Here is a 22779-nt window from a genome sequence, read left to right on the forward strand (position 1 = left end):
TTAATTTTTATTTAATTTAGATGTTTTTCTTTATATTTTACTTCAAAAATTTTGTTTTTTACTTTGGTTATATCCGAACCGAACCGAACCGATATAACCCAAATTCGTACGATATATGATTATTTTATGGTTTTTATGATGCAATACAATTTTGAATCGAACCCGAAGTGTTATTATCCGAACCCGACCCGTACTAATAAAATTTTAGTATGGGACCTAGAAGCGTAAGCCCGAAAATCCGAAAACTCCAAAAACCCGATCCGAATTCTAACGGGTATCCGAACGCCCAGGCCTACTCAAGTCTAAGAGGGCTTCCCTGTTCCATCAAAAATGCCACTAATCTCCAGAAACTGGATCTCAGTCATTGCTCCAGCTCGGTGGAGCTCCCCTTCGTAAATTGCCAAAGTTGAGTTTGCAAGGTCCAAGTTAAAGTTTCTTCCAACAAACATCAACATGGAATCTCTCAGTGAACTTGATCTCGCTGATTGCTCTTTGCTGAAATGTTTTCCTGATATTTCCACAAACATTCAAGTCCTCAAGCTCAGTGGAACAGCAATAGAAGAAGTGCCTCTCTAATAAGATCATGGCCTCGTCTTGATGATTTGCATATGTCCTACTGTGTAAACCTTCAGAAATCTCTGCATGCCCTTGATCTCATCACAATGCTGTACTTGAAAAATACAGAAATACAAGAGGTTTCAGCATGGGTAAAGAACAGCTCTTGTCGTCGTCTAGTCATATTCAACGAGTGGAGACAGCTTTCGTTACTCCCACAGCTTCCGGAGTTTCTATCATTATTCTATGCAAGAGCTTGTGAGTCCATGAGTAGAATGCTCCTTTTATCATTTAGAGACACATATTAACTATATACTAATTGCTCTGACCTGAATAATTATGCGACAGACGCCATCATCAGTGCATCAGCTTGTAGACATGCGCTTCTTACCCAATGGATCAGTGCCTGCCTACTTCACTTACCGAGCTACTGGAGATTCAGTGACAGTGAAGTTGGATGAGAGGCCTCTTCCTACACCCATGAGGTTTATGGCTTGCATCTTGCTGGCTAAAAAGAGTCTTGATGCTTCTGGTGCCGAGGAATGGGCAGATGTAACTTGTAACATCATTGATAAGCAGACTGGTCTCGCTGCTCCTTACAATGAAATTAAAAATTTACTCGTTTCGACCGAGCATTTGTTTACATTCGAAGTTCGAGGAAAAGTGAGTTCGAGCGAGCTTCTCTTTGTGTTCAAAGTTGACGGAGACACATGGGAGATACGAGAATGCGGTGTAGATGAACATGTGGATGTGCTTCATTTTGACGAGTAGAAACTGAAAATTTTTCAGGAGTTTTCACTGTGGAGACGGAAGACTTGTGAGTTGTAATCAACGTTGATAGGTTTGAACGTTGCTCTCTTCTTGGCTCTTGAATGATCCAAACATTAATTAGTTAGTCCAAGCGTTTCCAGACGCAGTATGAAGATTATGTGTAACGTTTGTCTCCGGTTATGTTGTGTTGTATAGAATACTTAATTGTATTATTGTGTTGTACCAAAGTTGATTCAATCTAACAAAGCAGCAAACGTTTTATTTTATTTTTTTACATATGCAAACCAAATAAACAAAAGATCAAAACCAGAGCCAAAAGCAAACAGAGACACAAGGCTCATTCTCTCCAGTTTCCACTGTCGGATCGGCCACCGTAACCTCCGTCTCCGCCACCACCACCACCACCACCATAACCACCCTCACGACGCCCACCTCCATAACCACCACCTCCGTATCCTCCACCACCACCTCCATATCCACCTTGATCACGCCTGCCTCCGTATCCACCCCCACCACTTCCATAACCACCCCCGCCTCCATAACCGCCGCCTCCGTAACCACCTCCTCCTCGATTATATCCACCGCCGTTACCACCACGACTACTTTGAGCTTGAGCCTCGTTGACAGTGATGTTCCGACCATCAAGTTCTTGACCGTTCATCCTCTCAATCGCAGCTCTCATCGATTCCTCATCTTTAAAAGTCACGAATCCGAACCCTTTGGACCTCCCTGTCTCACGATCAATGATGATCTGATCCAACAAAAAAAAACATTAAATCTTTAAATTAAACGTATACACAAGAATCTAATAAGAAGATGACGAAACGTACGGACTGATGTAACGAGTTAACAAAACTAAAAACAGAGTGAAAAAAAAAATTAAAACGAAAAAAGAAACAGAGCCGGGTCAGATTATTCCGATCCGGGTCGTCTTGAACGGACCTTGGAATCGAGAACTTCTCCGAATTCACTGAAAGTTCTTCCGAGAGATTGCTCGTCGGTGGCCCAAGCTAAGCCTCCGACGAAACACCTGTACTCGCTCTCTGCGGAATCCATCTTCAAATTCTCTTAAAAACTGAAAAGGTAGACAAAGAAACAAAACTCTTGAGAAGATTTTGGTGGTTCGGTAATTACGAGGGAGATGACGTGTCCGAAGCCTAGAGTGTAGAGACGTCGTTTCTAAATAGATATAGGCGTCAATGACGACGATACCATGACACTGACTCGGTACATCATAACATGTGTGTTTGATTACATGTACAAAGATTTCTCGACATATATGTAGATCTGAATCCAAACATAAGTGTTTTTGTCACTTTCGATGCGGAGATATTTGTTAGGAGTGAACCTAGTGACCCATCTGATACTTTAGAAGATAAGTTGCTTTGACGCCAATTAAGATTTTTTTTCAAAACTAAGAAAGTTTGTGAAAGAACAAACTAAATAAACCAAACAAGTTACTACAATTTTCTTTCTTTTTTCATTTAACTCTCAACTCATGCTTAAATACAAACTAAGATAAATAACTAACTACTTACGTGAGAGGTGTGCAAAGAAAAATATCCTATAATTATGGGAATATAATCCCACTAAGTGAAAAGCAAAACAGAAACAACAGAACGTATGGAAACAATTGATTTGGTCCTTGTGGAGATGGCCACGTCATCTTCTTCCCCATGTGGTATCTCATCAATATTTCAATTCTCCAAACAACCTTGTCCTCAAGGTTGGACACAAACATGGAAAGCTCGTGTGAACCTTCAATTTTTTTTTATCACGTAATGGTGGTGGTTTACCAGGGACTGGATTTTTTTCGTTGAGCTTCTTTGGTGTTGCGGTCAGTAGTTCATGGCTGTGGATTGAATGCGTCAGAGCAGAAATGGAAAGCCCATATGTTTTGTGTGCAACACTTCGGATCCAAAGCCGTGTGATTCCAGCTTTAATATGGAACACATCAATGAATTCTTTGAATAACTCATTGTTCCTTGGTAAAGGAGCAAAGCTTGAGTTGTCCATAACACAACTGAACCAACAAATGTCTTCAGCGATCTTTGAATCCATGGCCTTAATATCTTTTTCAAAATACTTAAAGCCTAGAAACGCCAAGTCTTCAACACCATACATGTCAAAGATCGGAGCCGCATCACCGTGGACATCACAGCTTGGCTCTTCGTCATCATAGACATCAAAGATAAGAGCTCCATAGATCCGGTCGTACAGCTCCACGGATTCTTCTGGAACCTGCAGATCCACTGCAACCTTCATGATCTGTGTAGCTGGTTGAGATGCAGTACCACCATTGACTCTTCCATCACCAGCTTTCATCTCTATTACTATCTCCGCTAGATGGTTTATGGTTTCTCCAAGATTGATGAATTGCTTCATCATATCAATCTTCATCTTTTGGATCTCATCATGCACTTTGCTGAGGAGGTTGGTCTTTAAATCTTCAATGCACTTTCCATTGATTCCCATAACATAGATCACAACAAGATTTTTTTTTTTTTTTGGTGGAATGTGTTTTGACTTGATACCACAATTAAGTGGTTCGGATCAAATCGGTGAAGCGAAGCCGCAGGATAGAAGTGTTCTGATACCAATTGTTAGGAGTGAACCTAATCACTAAGTTAAATAACTAACTACTTACGTGAGAGGTGTGCAAAGAAAAACATCCTATATTTATGGGAATATAATCCCACTAAGTGAAAAGCAAAACAGAAATAACATAACGTATGGAAACAATTGATTTGGTCCTTGTGGAGATGGCCACGTCATCTTCTTCCTCATGTGGTATCTCATCAATATTGTTGTTGTGTGGGTGACGATTCGCACCGCATGACTTCTTCCACGTCATCATAATCAAAATAAATGTGTTGCCTCATTCAATGGTTCAGTGTTAGAATTTGCTTACTTTTCGTACGCATTGGATTTGTCTATTTCGACAGATAGAAGATGCAGCAGGCATTATCCTGAAACAATTATCCAAGAACTTATAAGGCGGGGTTGGAAGCAGCCAGCTATTCCTTTAAAAAAAGCATATTAACTCATTGGTCTGGTTATTGAAGATTGAATAAAGTAATTGCATTGCTGTTGGATCTGACGTATTTGGCAATCCGACATCTTGTAGAAATTGAGTGCTTACCTTACTTAAAAAAATTGTTTTTATATAAGGGTGACTTCAGAGGAAAACTTAGATATGAAATTCTTTTTCTAATATTTGTAAGAGCTCTAACCGAAGAATGGCAAAAGCTTCTCTAAGAAGACATGTTTTATAGCTTTGAGCATTTTCCTAGATTCCTAGCTCAAAGAAAAAGACAAAGCTGAGTTGCTTCTTCTACCATCTGAGGTGGAATACGGATCAAGATTTGCCAAATTGTTTTATGGAATACGTCATTCCCTCTCACTCTATTTTATGTCAGAAAAGATTATGTATGAATTTGAAAACGAATGACCAAAAGGTTAGCAACTTCCTAGTGCTCACCCACTTTATTTAACCTGATCTACAATCCAGAAGCCAGTGATAAAAAGAAATTATTTTTGTAGACAAGGACATTCAAGTATTCTGGTTTGGGTCTTTTGGGTTTAAACATTTGGACCAAAATAAGTATTTAAAATAAGGGTGGGCAAAAAAATCCGAACCGAACCGAAACCGATTCAAACCGAACCAAAGTCTATTTCAAACCATTCGGTTGAAAATTTTCCCAACCCGAATGGTTCAGTTTAAAACCGAACCGACCCGAGATACCGATGTGTTTTTGTAATTATTTAAATTAAAAATATTAGTAATACTAATATACTAAAATTCTAATACTAGATCACATATTTTCCATTTTTCATTCATTAACATATATCTTCTAACCTAATATGTAATCATCAAAATATTTGATTTTTTAAAAAAGTATGTATTTTTAGATTCTCATATATGTAAACGTGGATGTTAAATCTAAACCTAAAACCTAAAACGTAAAGCAAATAATGTTGGTTTTTTTTTAATTTTAGTTAACTTTCATTTGTTTTAATTCTTATATACTTTTGTGACTTTCTTAAAGGATTTTGTTTCAGTTTTATATTGAATGTAGTTCACATAGTTTATTTATACATAATTAATTTTTTAAAACATAATTTCTCTTAAAAAATTAAACTAAGAAAAACCTAATTAAACTGATCCAAAAAAACAAACCGAACCGAACACAAACCGAACTTTTACAAATCCATTGATCGTGCATCGATCGTTCAGATCATTTGAGTCGTCCACTTCATTGTTCTGCATTATATCTTTCTTTTTAGCCCTTATATCTTTCTTTTTAGCCATCATATCTTTTACAAATCCATTGATCGTGCATCGATCGATCAGATCATTTGAGTCGTCCACTTCATTGTTCTGCATTAGATCGATTTATCCACATGTGCTCTGAAACCCAGTCGATTGATCATATAATGTTTTGCACTTTTTTTGCTTCCAATCATCACAAAATCCCTTGAAATCTCTGTAAAGTTTCACCATAGTCTCCCAAAGCATCCATACACCTATAATACCTGAAGACATAGATAGAAGACTACAAAAATATAGAGAAAACCACTAGAAACATATTAATAAGTACTAAAAACCAGGATGTGTAACCCAAAGCCTTGTGCTTTGATACCACTTGTTAGAATTCTTAGTTAGAATCTATGTTTGTTCTTCGATCTAACTCGCGATTCAGATCAAGAATGATTATGGTTCCAATTCATTGTTTAGCTAGATACTAGATGAATAAGAGAAAACACATACGATTGTTGACCCGGATTTCATTTACTACTATCTTTTTTTTTTGGAATAAATGTTAAATTTGATTCAAAAGATAATATACTTTTTACAGCTCATGCTACTTGTTCTTTAACTTTTTTAGAAATAAAAACTAGGAATTTGATCAAATATAGTTTAAGCTTGGACAGCTCCAATCCATGTTTGATATGCACCTCGCAAAGCTCTAGCGTCGTGGTCCCTTCGTAATGACATCAGTCTGTTTCGGCCCGCCTTGTCAATGAACTTGATGATGGTTCCCTGCGAGGACGGAGCCTCACCATGCTTACGAGCGTTCCTCTCCCTCCATAGCATGTGAATTGCAGCTTGGAAAGCGTAACGAGCAAGAAAGAGTGTCTCTCGGTCATCCCCCGACTGTAACAGAAACTCCACTATGGTAGACCAGTCTGTAGAGAAGTGGGCTCTATACAGATTCTGAACCAGTTTCCTCCACACCATTGAAGTGTAAGAGCATGAGAAAAAAAGATGGTCTCTGGTTTCCAAGTGCTGATTGCAGAGGACACAGCTACCATCAATACCAACGTTCCAGGCCGACATACGATCACCAGTTGTTAAACGGTTTCGTAATGCAAGCCAAGTACAGAGCCGAAATTTAGGTGTTGCTTGGTTGAACCAGAGTGCTTTGTGCCATGAAACCTTACTCGTCGTTGAGCGAATGTGGTTCCAAGTGTCTCTTGTAATGAATTTTGGCTTATACACATCATTCTTTCCCTTCCATAATACCTCATCTGGATCATCAGATGGAACTAGGTTTCTAAGGCTCTGCTCTATAGAGAGAAGCACTTTGGATCGATGATTTCTTATTCTTCTCTTTGTTAGTGCAGTGAGAACTGTGTCATACCGGCCAATACCCATATCAATTTGTCCTCTCGGCCCTATTAAGTCCATTAGGCATCCCATCGGTGACCAATGATCATACCAAAAAGATGTAGTCGCACCATTCTTCACATCGACTTTGCAGAACTGTCTTGCTATGATCCTGATCTTCAATATTTTCCGCCACATCCAAGACCCCTTTTTATCATCCTCTTTAATTGACCATATGGACTCATTCTTGAGTACATTAGTTTGTATTCATTTCACCCACAGAGAAGTGTTATTAGATATCAACCGCCAGAAGAGTTTAAGACAAGTAACGTCGTTGATTTCTAAGAGTGATCTGAGACCAAGACCTCCTTCATCCTTGGGTTTACAAACCTCCTCCCAAGCCAGTTTCCCTTTTCGTGGATTCAAGTCACATCCTGACCAGAGAAAGGATGAACATATTTTATCAATCTCACGTGTACAAGATTTCGGGAGGCGATACGCAGATAACCAAAAGCTTGATAAACTCCAGAGAACCGAGCCTATAAGTTCTAGTCTCCCTGCGAATGAGAGATATCTGTTAGTCCATGTTCCTATTCGCTTCCGAATTGTCTCCAGTAGCGGCTGATAATCATTTACACCCATGCATTTTGTAACAAGAGGTAAGCCGAGATAACGTACTAGGAGTTGACATGAACCAAACCGGAACCTGTTTGTAATCTCTAGCTGAACCTCTTCAGTGACGCCTGCTAGAAATATTGTTGTCTTTTCCATACTGATTCTGAGCCCAAAAGCCTTGGCAAAGTGATCAAACACAGCAACAATGCCTTTGACTGACCGCGCTTTCCCATCAGATAGAACCATCAGATCATCAGAAAAACTCAAGTGAGTTAGTCCCAAATTCTTGCAGCGAGGATGGTACCCAAAGCGTTGAACACTTGCTGGTTTGTCCAGAAGTTTAGATAAAACATCCATCACTATGACAAATAGGTATGGTGATAGTGAACAACCTTGACGAAGACCTCTCTTACTCTGGAAATAACCCGTTAATTCTCCGTTTACTTGAACAGAAAAGGATGCAGTAGAAATGCAGAGTGAGATCCAATGGATGAATTGTTGTGGGAAATTCATAGCTGTGAGGGCGTTAAGCAGAAAACTCCATTGTACAGAGTCAAAAGCCTTCGAGATATCTATCTTGATGGCACACCTTGATGAAATATTATCCTTATGGTAATCTTTAACAATCTCTGTGGCAAGCATGATATTTTCGATCAAGAGCCTCTCACTAACGAAAGCAGATTGGTTTGTAGCGACGAACTTGGGGAGGATCAGTTTCAATCTATTGGCGATGAGTTTAGAAATCACTTTATAAAGCACATTGCAACACGATATCGGCCTGTAGTCCTTCATCTCAGTGGCTTGTTCTTTCTTCGGGATCAAAGCTAAAATCGTTGAATTAATACCTTTTGGGAGGAATCCTTTAACGAAAAAAGCTTGCACTGCAGTAGTGAATTCTACCTCGATGATCTCCCAAACAGACTTATAGAATTCAGAGTTAAAACCGTCAGGCCCCGGAGATTTATTGTTTGGCATTGCAAACATGACATCCTTAATTACCTTTGGTGAGACTGGCCATAAGAGCTGCTCAGAATCTGATTCCGAGCATCGAAACGAAAGAAGACCTTGGAGCTGGCCCACTTCCATACCCTCAAAGTCCTCTGGCTCATGCTGCAGAAATTCCATGTAAAATCCCTCTGCTTCCTTCTTTATTTCATTTTCATCCCGAGTTAAAGTACCATCTCGACACAAGATCTCTTTTATGCAGTTTATAGCTTCTCTGGTAGCCACCGCACGATGAAAAGTCTTGTCGTTTTTATCTCCAATGTTCAACCAGTGGAGTTTTGATTTCTGCTTGAGAAAATTCTCTTCCAGGCGAGCAACTAAGTCCCACCTACTAGCCGCTGCCAACTCAAGATCCATGTTCTGTTGCGTTGGATTAGCCATAGTTGCTTCCTGTTTACTGCATAAGTCCTCATAAGCTTCCCTTGATTTCTTTACCAGATTTCCCATCTTTGCTTTTGCCAAGTTTCTTATAAGAGGTTTGAGGCCTTTTAGCTTTTTGGAGAACCGAAAAAGTGTCGAGGTGGACAGAAAGAGAGGCTTTGTAGCTTTCCAGTACGCATCAACCAAAGGCTTGTATTCTTCAAGTCCAGTGTCCGCATTTACAAACTTAAACAGCTTGCGTTTTAGCTTGTCTTTCTGTCATCTTCATGTGAATACGGCAACGAAGATGGTCTGAGCAACCTCCAGCTTCAAACACACTATAAGCCAGTGGGTGAGACTGATTCCAAACATCATTTGTAAGAACTCGATCCAGTTTCTTTGAAATGAGATCGTTTCCTCGTTTGTTATTCCAAGTGTATAAAGGACCGTGATATGGCATATCTGTCAGTGAGCAATGATTTACCATGCTCTGAAATCTCCTCATGCCAGCCGAAACACTAGGTGAGCTTTCAAAATTTGAATGCTCTGCCATATCCAAAGTTTCATTAAAATCTCCCAAAAGTATCCAAGATTTAGTATCAATGATAGGAGAGTCATGGTGATCACACAAGTCTTTCCATAGCTCTTTCCTTTCTTCTGCTAAGTTGGACGCATAAATAGATGAACAGAAAAATTCATCATCCAGCTCTTCCAACTTCACTGAACAAGTAATAACTTGACTACTTTTAAGGAAAATAGTAAGTCTTACATTGCTCTTCCATACCACCCAAATTCTCCCTCGACTATTGTATTCATAGTTGGTTAAAACAGACCAATTAGTAAAAATACTTGAAGACATTGCTTTCACTTTTCCTTCTTTAACTCTTGTTTCGATCAAACAACCAAAACCAAACTGACCTTCCTCTATCCACTTCTTTATTACGGAATGTTTAACAGATTTGTTTAAGCCACAGACATTTCAAAAGAATCCCGACATAATCAAGGTTTTTTGGCTTTACGTTTCTTACCATTACCACTAGGCTTGGAGTCCCTAGTAGCTGAGGCAATTGCGTATGAGTCTGATCTCTGAGCTGCTCTGGCCAGTCGAGGTGGGATAGTCTTCTGAATCTTACCAACTTTCCCAACTAGTGTCCGAACAACCTCTTCCTTTGATGTTATTTCTCCTTCCTCCACTTCCTCCGTCTCGTTGACCTTATCATACTGACCTTCATCGTGTTTCTTAACCAAAATAGATGTATCTTCTGGTACATCATCAGCTAATAAATGAAACCTCGAAGGCGAGATGACTGTTTGATCTTGAACCTTTTCACACTGGCGGCCAGTTTTCCTAGGAGAAACTAGAGACCAGCTGTTATCATCTGGACTTTCCGTAAGATCAGACTGGCTCGCAACCACAAGTTCTTCGCCAGTACAGTCCACTGAATTTTCCACACGCTCGACATCATCACCTATCCTCGCTGGTGTATCAACAAGATCTGCTGGTGTATCCATGATCTCTACTACGTCAGCTTTGCTCCGCTCTGTTTCACTTTCTCCCGGGCTTTCCTTTGGAGACAAATCCTTTTCCACTATGTCTTTTCCTTTAACGCCAACTTTGAGGTTTGAATCCCCTGCTACTTCCTTCTCCCTGCGTTTTGAACAGTCATTCTCAGCGTGTCCCCATCTGGAACAGAGAGAGCATTTCGTTGACAGCCAGGGATAGAAGAATTCCACAGCTGCGTCAATACCTTGTTTCGATTTGAAACGATATACCTTAGGCAGTTCTTTAGTCATATCTGCGTTCACAAAAACCTTTGCCTCCTCGTAGTTAGTACATAGTTCTGTCTCAGGGTGCAGCCGAACAGGTTTACCCACAGAGCTAGCAATAAAGCCAAGGCCCTTCCAAGAGTACATTCTATGAGGGACATTCTTAAGTGTCACCCACATAGGCATAATTTTGGTTTCAGTTTCTTCCTCCACCTCCATTGGCTCCCACTTAGAGAGTATCATAGGGATACCAGCAATGTTCCACATCCCTCTCTTCAAAACTCGTCGCCGAGTCTGTTCATCTCTGATTCTGAACTTAACTGTCGTCTCGTTCACCGCAAAAACATCAACTTTTATATTATTGTTTCCAAGAGGCCAGATCTTGTTAACAATGATATGGATGTTAGCAACATGAGGTGCAGGTTCCAGAAACCGTCCTTCCAACAGATCATCCCAAAGAGGAACAGAGTCCACGAGAAGGTCCTCCGGAATTTCCACCATAGATGTACCATCCACCACTTGAATTTTTACTTCATGATTCACCAAAACTTGTTTATTCTGAGCCGCTTGGACCCATGATTTCTGCCCTGGAAGAGAAGACTGACTTGCCTTGCCGTCTATCACCATCGGAGGTACTTCCGCCGGTGGCGCCGCCGCCATGAGAGTGTGCCTTGCAGCCAACGCGATTGAGTCCCAGAAACCCTAAATCACTTTTGAAATCGCCCAGGGAGCTCTTGCTGACGTGTCTTTTATTAAGGTGTTTTAAGCAAGGATTATTGTTCCATTTACTACTATCTGCAAAGAGAGAAACTCTCAATTTTACACTAGCTTGATTCACATGTACAGATTAAACAGCTTACACCATTTTACTATGTTTGCAGCTTGATTAACAATAAAGCAGCCTCAAGTGTGGTGTACCCTGATCATAATCCAAGCGTACAAGATCCGAGAAAGAAGAAAAGTTGAAGCTCCTGCACCATCGCTCTCCCTTCTCCTTCTTTCTTCAGTAGCACTTTTTTTTTATATGTGTAACAAAAATGTATAAAAAAAAAATCATTTTTTTTGCGCTAAGTAGATGAAACTTTTTTTAAAACAATGTCGTCCTCATTTAGTGAGATTTTTGCCTAATCTTTTAATCACTAAAACTCAACACCATAAGTGCAAACCTATTATAAAAAAAAATCATTTTTTGATCCAATTTGAGCCTAATTGAATAAACCAAAGTAAACCAGAATTTAGACAACCAACTTACAAAAGTATTTAATAGGCCTGAGCGTTTAGGTACCTGTTGGGATTCGAATTGGATTTTTCGGATTTGGTTTAATTGCTATTACACCCTAGATCCTATTCTAGTAAACTAGTAAGTACGTATTGGGTTCGAATATAACACATCGGTTTCGGTTCTAATTTGTATCACATCTTAAAACCCATAAAGTAACCATAAGTTGTTCGGATTCGGGTTGTATTGGATTTGTTCGGAAAACCCGAAGTAAAATTTAAAATTTAAAAGTAAAACATAAAAAATATATACTTATTTATATAGAACTTGGTATTTAAGATACTTATTTAAATTTTAAATACTTATCTATAGATATCATATCAATAAATTATGCAATTGAATATTTTAAATACATATTTACGTTTCAAATATTTATATTGCATGCTAATTTGGACATTCGAATCGGTTTCTTCGGATATTATTTTGGGTTTTTTGGGTTTTTCGGATTACCCATTCGGATTCGGTTAATAACAAACATTTAAATATCTTTTTTTACATTTTGAACAAGATACGAATCAAATTTTCCGATTCAGGTTCGGTTTAAATTTCAGAGATTTTATGCTTATGCCTAGTTTTTAAGTTGTAAAAAAAGTAAGAACTTGATAAACAAAAATATAGATTTAGGCCGAGAGTAAACTGATTTGAACAACTGACCTCCGTAAATTCAGATCCTAAACAATTTTAGTTGACCAACACATAGTATTTGACTAATTCTTCTTGAAAGTTCATTTGTCGAATCATTTGATTGTGATGTGAGAACTTTCTCGAATGGGGAATGAAAATATACTTTAAACTTTTTATAAAAATATCTTCCATTAATAATGTTTTTCTCTTTATTTCTATTTATTTTTGATTTTATTGCATAACATGTGGCCACCCAAAAAAAAAAAAAAAAAAAAAAACCCAACCCAATTTGACGATGTGGTGGTCAGAACATGTCCTAGTATTCCAAATTAACTTGTACTAAAACTAATATAATTCAAAATTCAAAATTTTATACTCCGATTTGATTATCTATTTTAAAAAATTAACTAGATCTCGATTCGCGCAACCGCACAGATTTTTGTTTTCAATTATTTTTATATAAATACTTTATTTTCAAATCTAAATTGGTATATATTATAATATATATGTGTTTATCAATTTTTAAAACATAATAAGTTTACGGTATATTTTTTTCATTGAATAGATTGTTTCAAACTTTCACCTGTATTTATATCTTCTTCTATATATATATTTTCAGATTATTATTTTATTATTAAAATCGTAACTATATATATAAAGATTAGTAAAATATTGTTTTATTGTCATATTCAAAGATATTGTAACATTTCACAAATTTAGAAAGTTTTTAAAAAATTAAACTTTTCGCTTTATAGATTTATATTATCGAGCAATAATTAAACATTTAGTTTTTGTTTAATTTTTAAAATAAACTATATAGTTTAAAATTTGTTTTCATTGGTTTAAGGTAGTAAAGATTAATCATTGTTAGATAATATGATTTTTGTTATTTAAAAAAAAATCTTTATAATTTTAAAAGTTAACATGGACAAATATTTAAATATTTAACAAATGGAGGTATAGTATTACAACATTAAATTATATATATTTAATTTATACTATCTATAAATTCAATGGATCATCTATTGTTTAAATCCAATTATTGATAGCCCAATAAAATTTTTTGGTAGACCCAAAATTTAAATGATAATATTAGAGATTAAATGTAACATGACTTTCTAAGAATAAGTCTATTAGATTTATTTTAAAAAAAAATCACACATGAATCAAGGTTGTGACAACTGTTTTAATATATATATTTTTAAAAAAAATAAGGTTGTGTTCGATTGCTCCACTTTCTCCAAAGATAATCTCCATACCATTCACATATGATAATTTTGTGAATATTTTTTTTGAAAAAGTAAAAATTTAATTGACATTTTGTTTTGAGATAAAACTATATTAGTTTAAGAAAAATAAAATCATCTAAATAATCATTAACAATTTTTTTGATATGTTTAATATTATCTTAACATTGTGTTTTCAAAAAATATATAATTAACTTTGACAACATCTATTTATATAAAATTATTATATTTTTTATTCTCAACTGTTGTAAAAATAATTCTAGATTTATAATTATAATTAAATTAATTTACTAATATTATTTATGATTTAATTCAGTGATGTTATATGAGTTCATGTCTCAATTAACATAATATCACGTCATATTTTCAAAAATCATATCATTTTATGAAAATAAATCTGGTAACAATATGTAAGAAGATTTCAGAAAAATTATTTACCAAATCATGTTTAGACAATATTATAGAAGTTTATGTACTTATTTAAATTAATTAGAATATATTTACACTTTATGAAAAATGTTTTACCCAAACAAATATGCGACCTATTTTCTAAAACTAGGGTTTATAATTTCAAAAAGAAACATATATAAATGAAAATATTGATTAAACTACTAATTTTTGTGAAATGGTCTCAAAACATGTTTTTGTTTTCAAACTAATTAGAAAGGGACAAAGTGACCCAATTATTTCTTATTAAAGTGGTAAATGGTAATTATACAAGTTATTACACATATATTAAATAAATATTTAATATTTCCCTACATTTTCTATAAAAAAATTAGAAAAATTTGTTAAGAAAAAATTAAGAAGGTCTTCCTAGACGTGTATGATATTTTCTTGAATCTAAGTTATATACATATTTAGAGAAGCAATATTAATAAATAGGTATAACATCGTCTTAAATTTTAGAAATATATTGATAAATATGTATAATATCTTCAGAATTTTAAGAAATCTTTCATAAATGTGTATTTATAAATAATTTCTTTAAATGTATCTTTAAGAAGATCTTAATAATGACATATTTGTAAATAAGTTAGTAAATTTGATTTATGTATATATTTAGTAAAATATATTCTTGAATATAAATTACATCTTCTTACAGTTTTATAAAGACATTCCTGAATTTAATATCTAAATTTTATAAAGATATCATAATATATTTTTTTAATAAACGATTTTCAACGGAGAAAAGATTTAGCCAAAAACAAAAGAGGCAACATTATATTATATATATATATATATATATATTTATTTATTTAAATATGCATAAAAGTCAGATCAAGGAAGATGTGGTACACATTTATGAAAACCACTCTAAATCTATACTATTAAAGCAAAATATTTCTTAGGAATATGCCCCTGACTTTTCCAATTAATTACAAAAATTTCTATTACTTTTTTTAATTATTTTTAATGGTTTTCGGAAATTAAAAACCCAACAAATTAGAAAGTAGCATGTTTCTGTCCAACTAAACAAAAAAACCAAATAATTTAAACAATTTATCCATCGTTTTTTAAGCTTGTTTCGTGGGTGTTTATTAACTCATTCATATTCGTTTGTGTTCTAACTCTATACCCTAAAACTCTATTCATACCCTAACTATATTCAAACCCTATTAACACCATCAAAAACCCATTATCCAAAAAACTATACCAAATAAATTGGAGTTTATTATAATATCTATGTCTTATTTAAAATTTTTTTATATGAAGTTGCCGAAATATATTAAATATTATCTTTCAATAATATTAATTATACTATTATAGTATAGGGTTAGCATATTTCGAAATCATTGGTTTTCAATGTTATTGACCTTATAAACAGCTAATAATATTTAAATAATTAAATATTTATATTTATCAAATTTGGTATATAAATATAAATATAAAACGTAATAAATAGAAACTCATAGATTTTCGGATTCAAATCAAATAAATTCCAAGAATATTCTATAACATCCATTTTCGTAATTGCTACATAGAATAAATTCAAAAGATAATATATAGAAACAAGATTTAACTAAATTAACTTAATGAACACGCATTGAATATATTCTGTTTGACATGTGATAGACCATGGATTTTACCCACTTTTATCCATGGTCTATAAGTGTTTTAATATATATTTACTACTATATAGAGTCTATTTAGAGTATTTACAGGTTCAGGTACGTTCTGGAGAAATATGGTGATTTTGGAGTCTTTTGAGGTCAGAACTGCACGGGCGCGTCATATGTCTAGCTATGGATGGAGAGCTTTCCACCGTTAAATTGAGCCCATCTTTTGACACAAGGTATATCTTTGAGTTAGCTTTCCAATGCCACCGGCTTGAGGTCAATCAGCATCTTGTAGCAGAAGTTATGCCTGTTTTACTGAGGAGTGGTCAGTCTGCCTGGCGAGAGGAAGCTGTCGAGAAGAGGAACGTATGTCGATCGATGCAGAACTCTTGACATCAATCGATATGGATACCAGAATGCAGGCCGAGCATATTTGATGACCGACTGAAGCCCAGAAGCAACCACAAATTACCAGAATATCTTTGGACGACCAGAAACCCTATTTATGTTATTTCTAAGCCACTGTTGATGGCTACGCTTTCTATTATCCTATTCTATTGTTTTCTCTTAGGTTTGGAGAGAAGATAAATTGGAACTCCATTGGTTTTATCACTGATTTCTTATTTATTATATTATTCAGACTATGATTTGTGTTATTGCTTTCATGTCTGAGTAATTCATCTTGTTAGTTTTAGGGATTTCATGAGCTTAATGTCAAACTGATAATCAATTAGGATTGCTAGATTATCTATAGATCTCTACACCAGGGTGATTTGTAATACTAGGATCTGGAATCGTTAGAATAGGACGACAGTGTGACTAATTGTTTGAACCTAGAATCATAGGATAGTTGAGAGGCACGAAAGTGCAATCAATTAACGGCACCCGAAATCTGCTGGATTAGATACCTAGGCGCATACGAGAGTTGGTCTAGGAATCTAGTTGAACTAAATCAATTAGGTCGCTAATGCTTGTCTAAGGAACTATCGATCGACGCTCAGGCCATAGCATCGATCGACACTCGCTCCAAGTCAATAAGCGACATCTGAGACTGGACTTAGACATCTGATTAGCAATTGCATGCGAAAGCTGGATTGCTTACTTATTAAAATCGAGTTCTAGAATTAATCTATAAACCATTATCATCCTTGAATTGTAGTTTTGAATCTCTTGATTGATAAATCCCTAGGTCTAGCTATTTCTCCTAACTGTTTACCACCTCAATCAACCCATCGAACAAATACTTTATTCACCTTGCTTTCATTTATTTACTGCATTATAAACTGTTTGCCTTTCTCTATGGATTCGATTCCTAAGTACTATAATTGAACCTCTTATTTAAGAGAGTAAAATCAGTTCTTAGGGTAATTTGAGTGATATCAAATTTGGCGTTGTGGTCGGGGAGCTTTGATCGCCAATAGACTTGATTAATAGGTTTAGTTTAGGTTTTAATTTTTGTTTTAAGTTACTTACGAAAAAAATTTCTTGTTTTTCAGGTACATGCTTATCAGTACCAGAAGTAGCAAGGACGAATTGCTTTTCTTCTCAGACCCAGCACGTTTGGAACGCTCGATCCGCACAGAGAAATGCCCAGTATCGATTGACACCAACACTTCCACATCGATCGACATTTACCATAGAGCGACGATCGACAGTTCAACTCGAATATCGATCGATACCAGTCCACGAGAAGACATGATCGGGACACTTGTGCTGCAGAGGGATGAGAATGTAGACCCGCATGACCCTGGCGATCATCTGTGTAATGCAGCCGGTCAGAAACTAGATGCTCAGGGGACTGCAATCCTTGAGCACGATACTGATGCTACATGATATGCTATACCTATAGATGAGGCTGCTCGACAAAGGACACTGGCTGACTACAACAATCCTGATGAATACTACGCCAACAGATCAGCCATTCGCCTTCCAGAGATTCATATACCAAATTTCAAGCTGAAGCCACAGTATTACACACTCGTGGCACATATACCCTACTATGGGTTATCTCACGAGCATCCTATGGACCATCTGGATATATTTGAGGATCTTATTGCTGCTATCAGTATGGATGGAGTCCCTGAGGACTACCTGCTTTGCAAGCTCTTTAAACACTCACTTGTTGGAGAGGCTTCGCATTGGCTTAAGCAACTACCACCAGGATCTCTTATATCTTGGACTGGCATCCAAAAGGTGTTCCTGCGTGAATTCTTTGGTGAAGCACGAGCTCAAGAGATAAGAGATAAAATTTGGACATTCTCCCAAGGACCTACAAAAGCTTTCAAAAGATCTTTGGAGAGGTTCATGAGATACCAAAGGGACTGTCCACATCATGGTTTTACGGAGGTTCAGCTGTTGAAGAAGTTCTACAAGGGTATTGATCTTCAATATCGTGTGATGCTGGATACTGCAAGCGAAGGAAACTTTGAGACAAGGACCCAAGAAGAAGCTAAGAGACTGATTGAGAACTTGGTGTCTAGTAACAGTGCCAAAAATTTGGATATGCATAGGATAAAATCAGTTGTGAAGGATGACAGCAAGATCGTTGAGGCTGAGACTGGTTCTATACATGAAGTCTCATTGGTGGAGCAAGCTATATACCAGGATAAGGATCAGCGCCATTTAGATGAGATGGAATTTCAGCTGGAGGAGCTCTTGAAAGATCAGCTGGAGATGACTGAGGATGTGAATCTGCATTTGGATTTTCTCTGCAAATAACTGAATGGAAGATTAGAAACCTTAGATACCCGTGTTAAGATGCTATACACCACAGCTTCTCAGACTGCAGAAGCTGTTAGGATGCAAGAAGCTCTGATTAAAGAGAATGCAGTGGAAGTTGAAAGACACAGGGTTGATAACATCTTAGATAATGGATTTGGAGAAGTACTTGAGAAGAAGCTGAAAGAAGATGTTTTTCTAGTCAAAAGTTCTATGTCTGTAGGAAGCTCGTATTGGTGTCGACCGACACTAATGACTGAGCATCGATCGACATCGTCACTTGAGCGTCGATCGACACCATCAGACGAGCATCGATCGACACCAATTTTGGGATCGGACAAGATTGTTAGAATTCAGAGCCACTCCGACTTCACCGCTCGACACCCACATCCTCCCACCCGAGCTCGAGTTAAATTAAAGGAAGTCGATCGACAACAACATGAGCGCATCGATCGACAACAACAAGAAAGAATCGATCGATAGCAACATGGTTGCATCGATAGACAAGAGCAGCCGAGTACTGATCATCCATTCACGCCATATCAAGTGCGTTTACCAGATCTTGATGCTCACCGCTTGAATGCCACTAGAAATCCATCTCAGACATTAGTTTGCTTAGAGACAACAGAGAAGATAAGACAGCAATCTGCAGAAGCACCAGAGCAAGAGCAATCAACACTAGCTGAAACTTCTCTCGTTGAGTTGATCAACGCCAATGGGATGGATACGAACCTTCGATGGAAAAGCAGGAAACAAAAGAAGGAGTTCAAAGTGAGAAAATACTCAAATCTAGGAAAGTCTTTATTCCCAAATACCTCAGGAGAGAAGTTAACAAAGTGGAACTTGATGGATTTCACAAGAGGGTGAAGAGAGTTCCTCCGGATATGTCTTTCGAGGATGCATATTATAAGTACATACTTGGTAATTTCTTCAGAGAGAGCAATGAGATGGATAAGGACATTGAGATGTTATTCAACAAGGTCCGGCGTAAGCCTAAGAGGACTCTGAAGAAGGAACACGATCCTGGAAAGTTCTTGATTCCATGTTGTATACATGATCACACCTTGCCAAACGCCCTCTGTGATACTGGATCTGCAGTAAGTATCATAGCTATAGACACTGCTGATTTATTAGGATTGAAGATGGAGCCTTCTCATGATAGTTTCACTTTCGTGGATAACTCCAAGGCAAACTCGGCAGGCATGATCAAGAATGTCAATGTAGAGATAGGAGACTGCAGTATCCCTGTGGACTTTCACGTCGTGAAGAGCAAATCTGGCCAGATATCTTCTCTTCTTTCTGGAAGAGCCTTCATGGCTACAGTAGGGGCAGTTTGTGATCTTAAGAGAAATAAGATGTGTTTGACTAATGTTGATGAAGCTGTCTTCAATGATCCCATGGAAAAGAAGAAAAGTGAGGAGCTTATTTCATGCATAGAGATGTTTGAAGATCCAGGACCTACAGCTGATTTCAATCGCGAGCATGCAATACCAGAATCAGCGTCGATCGACATTAAAGTTGCAGCATCGGTCGACTTCCAATCCTCAGAATCGATCGACAATAAGCCTTCAGAATCGAATGACTGTCAGACTTCAGAATCGATCGACACGAAGCTTTCAGCATCGGTCGATACCCTCAGACTTTCAGAACAGCCCGAGACTGAAAAGTCTAAGTCTGGGGGAAGGAAAAATAATAGAAAGAAGAAAAAGAAAAGGAATGCAGATGCAGATTCCCTATCAGTAGTTCCTTTGCAATGTCAAGAGGGCAGTCTTGAGTATAGAGTGCGCTGCAGAGAAGGTTCTGAATCCTTTACCAAGGTAAGAGTGCTATGTGATCCAGAGCTGAGAGAGAAAGGAGAAGTTTCTGCAAGAGCTTTTATCAACTGCATCAACAAGATGAGAAAGAGAGACACTGAGACTTGTTCTGGAGCTAGTTCACATCCTCAGCCAGACTAAATCAGATATCCAAAAGTCAAGCTAATAACTAAAAATAAGCGCTGAGTGGGAGGCAACCCACTATTAGGTAATTTATTTCAGTTTATTTTAGATTGTTACTGATTAAGGTTTTTATTTATTACTGGTTTTAAAAAAAATGAACAGTAACGACGGTACTGTAGCAACCGCACTGTAGCATCGATCGACACTGTAGCATGGAAATCGATCGACACTGTAGCATGGAAATCGATCGACACTGTTGCCGAAAATTGGGAGTTACTGTAGCAACGTTACTGTAGCAAAACACGTAGGTAAAAGGAAAAGAACCGAGGAAGATGAGTTTGCCCGAGGATCGACGATGGCTGCGCATCATCGATCGACAGAGCATCATCACTAGCATCGATCGATTGCCACTTAACTGTGTCGATAGACAGAGCTTCAAGAGTATTGATCGGCACTTAACTGTGTTGGTCGACACTCACATCAAAGTCAGGGATACCGTTTTTCCTTGTTAAATATTGTCCTTATGATTTATTTCCCCACCGATCTTAGACTGTATAACACTGGAGATAGTGTTGTTTAAGTCTGGGGGAGGTTCTACTAATATTATGTCTTTGTTAGTTATTTAGAAAAAAAATAAGAAAAAAAATAAAAAATAAAAGATCCGAGTAGACGATTGCCCAGCATATCGATCAATGAGAGCATGTCGATATCGCTCGATAGTATATTACTTGCAGCGACCGATGGTAACTCTTTTCCATCGATCGACACTTAATCCAGTCAGGTATATCGTTCTCACTTGTTAAATTGAGTACTAATGATTTATTTATCACAATAACTCCGACTAGATACACACTGGGGACAGTGTAGTTTAAGTGGATGTTTACTGATATTAGTGTGTTAATGGGTCTTATCAAAATATTTTCAAAATAGTTTTATTGAGCCAAGAAAGGGATAATGAACTTATTAGATTTTTGCTTGTTATCTAACCACTCTTTAGCACCATTCTAGACTTACTGATTGCAGATAGTACTAAAGATACTAAAGTGGATCAACCTGTCAACTATTTACACTTGCTGAGATTGTTTGAAAGAACCAAAGCTGACCTCCAACACTAAGCCTGACACAACTGCTTGTCTTGGGGCTTGGTATACATGGGATTGGATTCTTCAACAAGTCTGGAAGATAAAGCCTTGTGTAGATTTATCACCTTTTCTCTCTCTATTTCGACCCTAGATTTATAGGTAGAGATATTTATTTACAAGACTAAAAAAAAAAACAACAAAAAAAAAATACACACATATATATATATAATAGGTGTTAGTTAGGTGGAATCCGAACAGGACTTGGTGGCTACAACCATTAAGGCTTTTTTTATAAGGATTCCAACAAAAAGAATTCGAACGGGACTTGGTGGCGGCAATCATCAAGGTTCGGTTCAAATGAATTCTTGGATATATGTCAAAAAGAAGTGAACAGGACTTGGTGGCAACCACCATTAAGTTGTGATTCATGGAAGCTTGTCCAATCTTGGTCAATGATCTTGCAATAGAAGCAGACTTTGACTAAAGAGAGAAATTAGTAGAGAGAAAAGATATGAACTAACTTTTACCTGTAGATCTAGATACTTGTTTAAAATCCTTGCTAAGTTGTTGGCTAGGTGAATTTGGTTGCTAAGCTAGGATATGGTATAATGTGCTTTTGTGATTATGACTTCTTAGATGTGGATTGCAATATTGTAGAGGTGATGATTCTAAGTTTTAAATCATGTGAGTCCCTGCTGTTTTCAATCCTCTTTCAAAGAGACTGCCCATTTGTTTTGCTTGAGGACAGACAAAAGGGTAAGTCTGAGGGAGTTGATAGACCATGGATTTTACCCACTTTTAGCCATGGTCTATAAGTATTTTAATATATATTTACTACTATATAGAGTCTATTTGGAGTAATATGGTGATTTTGGAGTCTTTTGAGGTGCAGAACTGCACAGGCGCGTCAGATGTCTAGCTATGGATGGAGACCTTTCCACCGTTAAATTGATCCCATCTTTTGACAAAAGATATAGATTTGAGTTATCTTTCCAATGCCACCAGTTTGAGGTCAATCAGCATCTTGTAGCAGAAGTTATACCTGTTTTGCTGAGGAGTGGTCAGTCTGCCTCGCGAGAGGAAGCTGTCGAGAAGAGGAACGTATGTCGATTGATGCAGAACTCTTGACATCGATCGATATGGATACC

General features: G+C 36.9%; 1 protein-coding gene and 1 pseudogene across 2 annotated transcripts; both read right to left on the reverse strand.

The window, feature by feature from the left end:
* Positions 1 to 11344, reverse strand: part of LOC106302460 — a 66599-nt pseudogene extending 55255 nt beyond the window's left edge.
* LOC106303822 (glycine-rich RNA-binding protein 10-like) lies at positions 1559 to 2675 on the reverse strand. Of its 2 annotated transcripts, XM_013740156.1 has the most exons (3): positions 2269 to 2675; positions 1949 to 2077; positions 1559 to 1915 (listed from the first exon to the last, which is right to left on the reverse strand). In XM_013740156.1, the coding sequence occupies exons 1-3, from the start codon at positions 2380 to 2382 to the stop codon at positions 1664 to 1666; spliced, it is 495 nt and encodes a 164-aa protein (XP_013595610.1). In that variant the 5' UTR covers positions 2383 to 2675; the 3' UTR covers positions 1559 to 1663. The 2 variants fall into 2 exon arrangements, with proteins under 2 accessions (XP_013595610.1, XP_013595609.1); XM_013740155.1 differs by having other exon boundaries at positions 1559 to 2077; positions 2269 to 2669.
* Positions 11345 to 22779: the final 11435 nt, after the last annotated feature.

This window comes from Brassica oleracea, chromosome C7 (assembly GCF_000695525.1).
Source record: "Brassica oleracea var. oleracea cultivar TO1000 chromosome C7, BOL, whole genome shotgun sequence".
NCBI lineage: Eukaryota > Viridiplantae > Streptophyta > Magnoliopsida > Brassicales > Brassicaceae > Brassica > Brassica oleracea.